General features: G+C 58.3%; 1 protein-coding gene across 1 annotated transcript; it reads left to right on the top strand.

Moving 5' to 3' along the window:
• The first annotated feature begins 5,573 nt into the window (after positions 1-5,573).
• Positions 5,574-10,136, top strand: KDELR1 (KDEL endoplasmic reticulum protein retention receptor 1). Its single transcript, XM_073322181.2, has 5 exons — positions 5,574-5,844; positions 6,869-6,969; positions 7,561-7,719; positions 7,902-8,154; positions 9,102-10,136. Exons 1-5 carry the CDS (start codon positions 5,754-5,756, stop codon positions 9,134-9,136), a joined length of 639 nt encoding a protein of 212 aa, XP_073178282.1. The 5' UTR covers positions 5,574-5,753; the 3' UTR covers positions 9,137-10,136.
• Positions 10,137-10,275: the final 139 nt, after the last annotated feature.

The raw sequence follows: 10,275 nt of genomic DNA on the forward strand, positions 1-10,275 counted from the left end.
ACTCACACACACGGCGCCAGGGTCATTAACATTCACAGCCCATCGCCGCCCAGCCAGGCGGGCGCAGGTTGGAGCCGGGCGCTGCGGGCCGTGGCTGCCTGAAGCGGAGGGGGGGCCCCAAGCCAGCCACCCCCGGAGGAAGGGGGGTGTGGGGAGACAGGGATCACCCCTAAAGTGAAAAGGGAGGGGGCTGTGAAGAGAGAGGGATGGAGCCCAGTGGGAGGGGAGAGCTTGGAGCAGGAAGGGGGGGGTGGATGGGGGAAGAGATAGATACCCCTTTGCTCCCCCGGACTCCCCCAAATCTCAACCCACCCAGCCCTGCTGTCTGGGGTCCCGTCCCCCCCCCATCAGAGCAAGGCAATGAGAGAAGGTAAGCAGGTGAGGGGCAGGGGTTGCCCAAAGGGTGTATGTAGCAGAGGGGTGTGTGGGTGTGCAAGGGGTGTATGCACAGAGGGGTGTGTGAGGGTGTATGTGTCAGAGGTGTGTGTGTGTGCATGTAATAGAGGGGTGTGTGTGTGTAGCAGAGGAGGGTGCAAGTAGGTGTGTGCAAGGGATGTATGTCTCAGAGGGGTGTGTGAGGGTGTATGTGTGCGTGCAAGGGTGTATGTAACACTGGGGTGTGCGAGGGTGTATGTGTCAGAGGGGTGTGTCTGCATGTGTGTGTATGTAGTAGAGGTGTGTGTGTGTTGCAGAGGAGGGTGTGCAAGGGATGTATGTCTCAGAGGGGTGTGTGAGGGTGTATGTGTGTGTGCAAGGGATGTATGTAACACTGGGGTGTGTGAGGGTGTATGTGTCAGAGGGGTGTGTCTGCATGTGTGTGTATGTAGTAGAGGTGTGTGTGTGTTGCAGAGGAGGGTGTGCAAGGGATTTATGTCTCAGAGGGGTGTGTGAGGGTGTATGTGTGTGTGCAAGGGATGTATGTAACACTGGGGTGTGTGAGGATGTATGTGTGTGTGCAAGGGATGTATGTCTCAGAGGGGTGTGTGAGGGTGTATGTGTGCGTGCAAGGGATGTATGTAACACTGGGGTGTGTGAGGATGTATGTGTGTGTGCAAGGGATGTATGTCTCAGAGGGGTGTGTGAGGGTGTATGTGTGTGTGCAAGGGATGTATGTAACACTGGGGTGTGTGAGGGTGTATGTGTCAGAGGGGTGTGTCTGCATGTGTGTGTATGTAGTAGAGGTGTGTGTGTGTGTGTTGCAGAGGAGGGTGTGCAAGGGATGTATGTCTCAGAGGGGGGTGTGTGAGGGATACACAATGCCACACTCCCCTCCCTCCCCCACTCCTCCCAGAAGCCAGCCACCAATTTGCCCCCATACGCACCCCGAGTTGTGATACCAGCTGGTCTCTGCAAGCTAAGCAGGGCCCAGGAAGTTGGGAGGGTGGAGGAGAGACCAGCTGGGAAGTGGTTGGTAAAGGGGCGAGTGACCTCTAGAGTCTAAGGGGTGTGTGGCTGGGATATCTTCCCCTTGCAGTCAGGGCTGTACCTAGAGGCTGCTGGCTGAAAAGGGGGGCGGGGGGTGCTCCCCTGGCTGCCAAAGAGCCCTGAACCAAAAGGGGGGGCTGTGCTATGGGGGGCTTGGTGGTACTGGGAGGCTCAGAAGCTCACAGGCCCAGAGAGGGGTAAATTTGCGCCAGGTTTCACCCCAGAACCCAGGGATCACTATGGGATAGGTGTTGACAAAAAGATTCACCAAGCTGGGGGAGATACCTGCCCCGCAGCACTCCCGGGTAGAAGAACGCCCCCTACAGAGCACCCTCCCTGCCCTGCCCTGGAGCACCGGGGTCTGCAATGACTGGCAGAGGAGAGCGCCCAGCACCCCCCTAGCACCTCAGTCCAGCTGTCTTCTCTTTCGGTGCTGTCCGGTGCAGTCCCCACGCCCTGCTGGAGCAGGCACAACGATGGAAGCCGTGGCAGATTGCGACTGGGGCTGGTTTGGAGCAGCGGGGAGCAAGGCGGCTCACAGGAACAAAGGCCCCGTCCCCCATTCGTGACGCTCGGGCTCTCTGCAGAGAACAAGGGGAAGGAGGAAGAAAGGAGGAAAAAATAGTCACGGCCGATAGAAAATGTAACGGCAGAGCGCCAGCTGGGTGTGAGAAGACAGCCGATCAGTCCCCGCCCCACTCTGGTAGGGGAGTGGGGTCTAGTGGTTAGAGTAGGGGAGGCTGGGAACCCGGACGCCTGGGTTCTCTTCCTGGCTCTGGGAGGGCCAGGGTGAAGGAGATTGAGTGGGAAAGGGCCTAGGGCAGCTGGAATGCTCCAGGGGCAGGTGGGGGCTGATCTGACCCAGCCTGGAGCTGGTGCTGAGCCACTGTGGGCCCCTGACATTCCTGCTGTTCCATGGCCCCCTTAATCATCTCCCTAAATCCCCTTCATTAGGTGCCAGGAACGGTGGGGGAGGAGAACTCAGCCCACATGCAGCTCTGCCAGTGCCCCTCCCTGCTTGCCCAGGCCTGGCAGTGCCAGGCTCATCTCCCGTCCCTTGGCTTTTTCCCTCCAACCGTGGTGCTGTGAAACCAGGTGTCCTGCACCAATCCCATAATTCCCCTGACATTTCAACGGGAAACTTCATCTCCTGCCCCAGATGTTCCTGCGAGCTGTTACACAGCACCCCCCCCCCATGCCCCACCCCAGAGAGGCTGCATCTCAGTGCCAGGTGAGGGGTCCCCGTATAACCGGCCCCTGCACTCCACCCCAGCAGGGCCACTTTTCAGCGCTGGGCAAGGAGCCCCGGATACCCAGCCCCCGCGCCCCATCCCAGAGGTGGCCACGTTCCAGCGCCGGGAGAGAGGTCCCTGTATAAATAGCCCCAGTACCCCACCCCAGAGGCAGCTGTATTTTATAAAAGCTGTAACTGGAAGGCGTTATTAATCTATCTTTAGCCTTTTCTAAGTGCCTACCAGAGGCCTTTTAGAAACCTCAATGAATTTCCTCTCACAAGCCCCCAGGAATCCTGGCTCCCAGCTCCCACTGCTCTAACCACTAGCTTCCACTCCCCTCTCAGAGCCAGGGAGAGATCCCAGGAGTCCTGGTTCCCTCCCACCCGCCAGCAAGCTTGCTGTCCTGCTTACCATTCCCCTCATGTGGATCGGAAAGCAATTAACCACCGTCATTAGCAAACAGGGCAGCATGACTGGTGCGGAGCGCCAGCTGCTCGACCCTGGCAGCGTGAGGGGAATAGCACCCGCCCACACCAGCTCCCCCCCAGCACCAGCTGCCTCCCCACTTTTCTAGTCAGAGGCAATGAACAGCTGCGCCCCTCCCCTCTCTCGCTGCCCCCTCCCCCAGCCCAGGGTGCTGCCTCCAGGGCCCGCAGGTGCCAGGCAGCCCATGGGGACGGACGAGGCTTATGAGGAGAGTGCTGGGAGCCAGGACGCCTGGGTTCTATCCCTGGCTCTGGGAGGAGATGGGGCCTAGTGCTTAGAGCAGGGGGGCTGGGAGCCAGGACGCCTGGGTTCTATCCCTGGCTCTGGGAGGGGAGTGGGGTTTAGTGGCTAGAGCTGGGAAAACCTGGCCCGTGGCCTGTCTATATTCTGCTGCCTGGCTCTGCCTGCCCCAGCGCATGCTGGGGTTGGGAGGCAGGATGCCGGGGTTCCATCCCCATGTAATGGGGCAGAAGCGACCCCTCTGTGTCTGCACACACCAGTGGCTGGAGTTTGCCCAGGGCTCAGGGCCAGCTGGCTGGGTAGCACACCAAGGCTGGCTAGGCCGGTTCTTGAGCTGGCGCTGCCCCCTGCTGGCCAGAAGGGGCTCAGCTACATGAACTGAGAATCGTGGATGGGGCCACAGGACCTTTTTCCCTCGGCGGACCCCGGTGCCCGGACCATGCCACATCCCGAAGGACTCAGCGTAGCCCTCCCTAAATCCCCCGCTGGAACCTGCATCTGATGAAGGATTCTCTTTCTCTTCCTGCCCTAAACATTAGGTGTGGCTGTTACACAGCCCCGGTGCCCCACCCCAGAGGGGCTGCATCTCAGCCCTGGGTAAGGGGTCCCCGTATAACCAGCCTCTCCATATAACCAGTCCCCATGCCCCACCCCAGAGGGGTCACATCTTAGCCCTGGGTGAGGCGTCCTTATATAACCAGCCCCTGCACCCCATCTCAGAGGGGCCGCATCTCAGCCCTGGGTAAGTGGTCTCTGTATAAACAGACCCCATGCCCCACCCCAGAGAGGCCACATCTCAGCGCTGGGCAAAGGGTCCCTGGAAAGGGCATGTGGACAGTTAGAGCAGAGGGGCTGGAAGGGGAGTGGGGTCTAGTGGGTAGAGCAGGGGTTTAGCATAATTTCGCCACCACCTCTACCCAGCCCTGGCAGGCACTGGCTGGCACATCCCTCCCAGCCGCTCCCTGCATCAGCTGTAAGCAGGGCATGGTGACCTAGCAACTCGCACTCCTCCACCCGGCTTCTGCCCGTGGCGCAGCTGTCCTGCAAGGCACAGCGTGGAGGGCTGTGGGTGGCACCAGCCTGTGTGCTGGACATCCAATGAAGCTGGAGCCTGTGGGGACCCCCAAATCACCCCACCACCATTAGCTATGCCCCCCCCCGACAGATGCAAAATGCCTTCCCCCCAGGCTATGTTCTCTGGGCCCAACCCTCCTGTCCCAGGGGTTGGGCAAAGCCCTGCTGGGCTGTACCTGTGGGGTTATTTGGGGGTGGGGGCTAGATGCTCATACAGCATGAGCCCATTCTCTTGGGGCAACCTGGGGGAGAGAGGGAGGTGTTATACCCTGCCCCCCGCCAAAGGATGGGAGAACCACAGAGCTAATTCACAGCCCTCTTTGCTCTAACCACCAGCCCCCACTCTCCTCCCAGAGCCAGAGAGAGAACCCAGGAGTCCTGGCTCCCAGTCCCCCGCCCCGTACCCCACCCACCTATAACCATTAGAATCCTCTCCCCTCCCAGAGCTGGGATAGAACCCAGCCCTCCTGACTCCCACGTGCTCATCTTATCAGAAATGTGGCAACTCCAAAGGCTCAGCGCCTCCTAGCGTCGCCTTAGGGCATTGAGGCCAGCATAGACGATGGGAACAGCGCCCCCTGCTGAGCCCCTGCCTCACGCCCCGCAGCACAGCGCCCCCTGCTGAGCTCCCCGCCCCGCTCCCCGCAGCCCAGCGCCCCCTGCTGAGACGCTGCCTCACGCCCCGCAGCACAGCGCTCCCCCTAGAGCTGTCCTAGGGCATCAGGGCCAGCGGTGATTGTCAAGGTGACATCACTGTGTATTTGGCTGGGTTGAGATTTGGGGGGCAGGCATGAGGGGTGTCCCTGAGGTGAAAGCAGAGGAGGGGGAGGACGTCCCCAAAGACCTATTTATTCTGGATCTCCTCTATGGGGCCGGCAGGGGGAGGATTGTTGCAAAGACAGGGGTAACTTGGATTACAGCAAATTTGGGGAGCAGTGGGGCGGCATTCAAATCATTCAGCTTGGTTTCCTGAAGCAGGTGGGTGGGGGCTGGCACTCCTGGGTTCTCCTCCCAGCTCCAGGAGGGGGGCGGTCTAGTGGTTAGAACAGAGGGGGCGAGGGAGGTAGGACTCCTGGGTTCTCTCCCTGGCTCCGGGAGGGGCTGGACACGTTGTCATCTCTCAGCCCAGCCCCGCGGGGGGAGGGGATTTTTTTTGCTCCTCCTTCCTCGACCTGCTCGGGCCTTGTTTCCTCAGCCCCACACACACTCCAGCCGGGCCCTTCCCAGACGGTAAGGGGCGCCCCTCCCCCCATCTCGCCAGCCAGCGCCCCAAAAACCTCCTCACCCCCCACCATGAACATCTTCCGATTCCTGGGGGACATTTCCCACCTCCTGGCTATTATCATCCTGCTGATGAAGATCTGGAAGACGAGGTCCTGTGCGGGTAAGGAGGGCCCCCCTTTATCCCTCCTCTGCGCCCCCAAACTGCCCCTCCGGGTCTCCCCTGGGAAACTGTCCCGGGCTCTCTTTGGAGGGGTCCTAGCTGGCTCAGCCCAGCCTCTCGCCCGGAGCAGGGTGGTTCTCCGCCTCCCATGTAACAAAGGGAAATTATTGGGGTGCATGACCCCCCAGCGCACCCCTCCGTGACTGGGCTTTTAGAGAACTAATTGCGGGAGAGATTTGGGGATAATTAAACTTCATATTGGGAAGCGGACACCCCTCATGAAGTGGGGATGGGCCCTTTGATTTGCGGGGTTCAGTGCACCCTCCTACTTGTGTATTTTTGAGGCGGGGTGGGACTAGCCTCGGCTCGGTTTTGGGGGGCTCCTTTTTGAATGGCATGGGGTTTTGGAGGGCGGAGGACTTGGGGGACCGGAGGAAATGGGGTTCCCCACTTGAAGAGCTGCCTTTGGGGGAAGTTTGAGGGGTTATGTCCCCTCCTCTGGGGGGTGTTGGGGGGCTGGGGAAAGGTGGTAGTTAAAGCCCCAGTGATTGGGTCATTCCACCCCCAATAGCTTTGGGAGGGAGGGTGATTTGTGGGGAAGGGGAGGAAGGTGATGATATGGAAGCTGGGGGGGGGTCAGAGATCCCACAAATTACCCTCCTGCCCCCCCTCTGTTGGGACCCCCCCCAGGCACCCCTCGCCCCAACACACACGCACTGCAGGGGGCTGTGATGGGGTGAAGCCAGAGGCCTGGTCTGTGTGGGGCAGCCCCGGGCTGGAGTCAGCAGCTTCCCCTGCGCTGCAGAGCGATCCACGCGCAGGGCAGATGGGAAAGGCCCTGGATAGAGCAGGCCTGGAACGGCTGGTGCTCCTCACTCCCGACATGCCGCCCCCCTGCTAGCCCAGCCCTGGGCTCTCCCCCCACCCCCCAGCTCTGCAGGTGCCCCAACTCCTGACCCACAGCCCCCTGGCCCCCACTTCATGTCCTGTCTCTCCTTCCTCTTCCCCCCCCCCCCCCCCGCAGGGATCTCTGGGAAGAGCCAGATTCTCTTCGCTGTTGTGTTCACCACCCGCTACCTGGACCTGATCACCAACTTCATCTCCTTCTACAACACCTCCATGAAGGTAATGCCTGATCACCGTGCCTGGGGGCTCCCCAGCCCCCCTGCTGTCATCTGCCCCCAGGCCCTCTCTGAACCTCCCCCTCCCGCCCCCCGATTGCCTCCCACACCCCTCATCAGCTCCCGCCCGCCTTCCCCTGGGTTTCAGTTCGATGCTTGGCTCTTTGTCACCCCAGTCTCCGTGCTGGGTGAGGGGTCCCCATAAAACCAGCCCCTGTGCCCACCATAGACGGGCCATGTCTCAGTGAGGGGGTCCCTGTATAACCACCCCCCACAGCTGCGTCTCAGCGCTGGGTGTGGAGTCCCCATATAGCCAGTCCACACGCCCCAGCCCAAAGGGGCTACGTCCCAGTGCCAGGCGAAGCGACCCCATATAACCAGCGCCCACCCCAGAGGGCCACGTCTGGGTGAAGGGTCCCTGTCCGCACTAGAGGCATACAACCCATGTCATTGCACCTTGGGGCGGGGGCTACCTGGTTGTGCTGGGTTTGTGCAGTGCCTATCACAGGCTCCTCTCCGCGGCTGCTCCTCCGCCGCCCGTGATAGCCAGCAGGGGAAGATTGGGCTCCCACCCAGCGCTGCCTCTTGTCTCCAGGTTGTGTACATCGCCTGCTCCTACGCCACGGTGTGGCTGATCTACAGCAAGTTCAAGGCCACATACGACGGGAATCACGACACCTTCCGGGTGGAGTTCCTTGTGGTGCCCACGGCTGTGCTGGCCTTCCTGGTGAACCATGACTTCACCCCGCTGGAGGTAATGGTGGCCCCCTGCCTCCCGGCGGGGGCACCGCCAGGCTGGTCAGGCGGGGTTTGGTTACTCTGGGGGTGGGCAGGAAGGGAGGGTGACTCCCCGCCTAGAGCCTGGTGCGGGGGGATCCCGTGGACTCCGGCATGAGTTCTAACTGGTTCTTTCCCCGTTGCCGCGCGGGTCCTAAGATCCTCTGGACGTTCTCCATCTACCTGGAGTCGGTGGCCATCCTGCCGCAGCTGTTCATGGTGAGCAAGACGGGCGAGGCGGAGACCATCACCAGCCACTATCTCTTCGCCCTGGGCATCTACCGCACCCTCTACCTCTTCAACTGGATCTGGCGCTACCAGCAGGAGGGCTTTTTTGACCTGATCGCCATCGTGGCTGGGCTAGTGCAGACCATCCTCTACTGCGACTTCTTCTACCTCTACATCACAAAAGGTGTGTGCCGGAGATTAGGGACAGGGAGCTAGTGGTCAGAGGTGGGGGGCTGGGAGCAGGACTCTTTGGTCTCTCCCCGGCTTTGTGAGGGTAGTGGGGTATCATGGGTTTGAGCAGGGGGGCTGAGAGCCAGAACTGCTGGGTTCTGTCCTTCCACTTGGAGGGGAGTGGGGTCTAGTGGTTACAGGGGGGTGGCTGGAAGTGAGGAGTTCTGGTTTCTATTTTGGCTCTGTCACTGATACGCTGTGTGGTCTGGGGAGAAAACAAGTCGCTTCCCCTCGCTATACCCCACTTAGCACTTCTGGAAACAGAGCTGTGCTCACCCACCTCCCAGGATTGGCATGTGTGGGGTGCTGGGGCCGAACCTAGAACCTGTGCTTCTAGGGCTAACACTGGTAATTCAGGGGGGGATCTGTGCAACACAGACCCGGTGTGGTCATTAAAGGCTCTGTGGGGCTTTACTGGGGGAGTTGGACGGGCAAATCCCTGCACAGTGGCGATTTTATCCCATGGCCCTGTCGCCCCTGCTATGCCAGCCCACCGCGCCAGCCAACCCTGTCGAATTCTGCTGCCTAAAGTTAGGCATCAAAATCCACCCCGGGGAAGAGGCAGGATTTTGTCAGTGAGACCAGGTGCTCCAGAGTCAATGGGAGCTGAGTGTGTTCAGCCCCTCTGCGAATCAGCCCTTGTTTGAGTGCCTAAAATTCAGGGCTTGGCATTTGGTCTCTGTTCTCGCTTGTCATACTTTTCTAGTGTGGCTGTGTCTGCTAAATAGCTGCATGCCCCCACCCCAGAGGTGGCTGCATTTCCCCTCTGGGTCAGCAAGTCCCTTGGGAACAGCTATCACATCCCACCCTAGAAAGGGCTGCCTCTCTCAGTGGTGAGTGAAGGTGTAAAATGCCTTGAGACCAAAGGCGTAAGAAATGCTGAAATCCTTCCTCCCACAGTTCTAAAGGGGAAGAAGCTGAGTTTGCCAGCATAGTGGCATCCTGCTCCCGCTGCCTTCCGTCGCTCCCTAGGAGGAAGCCTGTTCACAAGCAGATGACAGACACGTACTGTTTCTGACTCTTTTTTTGTTTTTTGACCAACCGAACCAGCCACAAGTCGAGCTGAGCTCCCCTGTATTTACTGTCACCTGGACCTGTTAGCCACTCGAGCAAGAGACCGTGGGGATTTGGGAGGAAACAGCCGACAGGCCTTTTCTGGTCGAGACGGATCTCTGGGTTTGACTGTTTATAGTTTTTTGCCTTTTGAAAACACCCAACCCCATTTTCCCTGCCCCTTCTCATCTTTTTCTCCCTCTTCCCTTATTTTTATAAACAGCCGGGGACATTTTAAATGGGCTCCTCTCTTCCCTCTTAGCTGATTCCCCGGTTGTGTAGCCAGACAAGCTCGCTGAGGTCTTTGGTGCCTGCGGCGTGGTTTCGCCAATGCCTTGCTCGGATGGAGGCCAGGTTTTTTGGGGTGCTGTTTTTAAGGCATAGGGTGGGGGTGTTATTTCACACCGCAGGGATTGAAATAACCTCTGGTTCCTTTTGATAAAAATCCATTTTTTTTTTTTCATTTCAAGGTGGGAATCTCTCAGTTTATTCCTTTTTTTTATTGGCAAAGAGGGTGCAACACACTAAACTCTGTAAATCTCCTTGTTTTGTACATAATTGATGGTTAATTTCTTGTTCGCTTTAAATAAACAAAAGGAAAAAATCTTTTCTTTTTTTTTTTAAATCAACTTAGTGCCTTTTTTTGGAAAAAAAATAAAAATAAAAGAGAAACCTGCTTTGTTTTCCTGTCCTGTGTGTGGTCACCTCTTTGTCTCCCCTCTGTTCCTCTGGCAGTTTCGATTGGATACAGGGCTCCCCATCACTTCCTGTCCTAAACATGGTGTTGCTGTGTGTGCCATTGAATGTTTTTCATTGGAACATTTTTTTTTTTTTCATGGAAAAGTGGGGGTTTGATTAAAGGAATTTTTGTTGAAAAAGGGTCTGTTTTTTCCACAGGTAACTTCTGAATTGTTTCATCCAAAAACAAATGCCCCAAACCCGAAATATTTTGATTTGATTTTTCACACAACACCCAGTTAACCTGTAGAACTCATTACCATGGGATGTTGTGATGGCCAAA

Source organism: Lepidochelys kempii, chromosome 23 (assembly GCF_965140285.1).
Source record: "Lepidochelys kempii isolate rLepKem1 chromosome 23, rLepKem1.hap1, whole genome shotgun sequence".
In the NCBI taxonomy this organism is placed as follows: Eukaryota; Metazoa; Chordata; order Testudines; family Cheloniidae; genus Lepidochelys; species Lepidochelys kempii.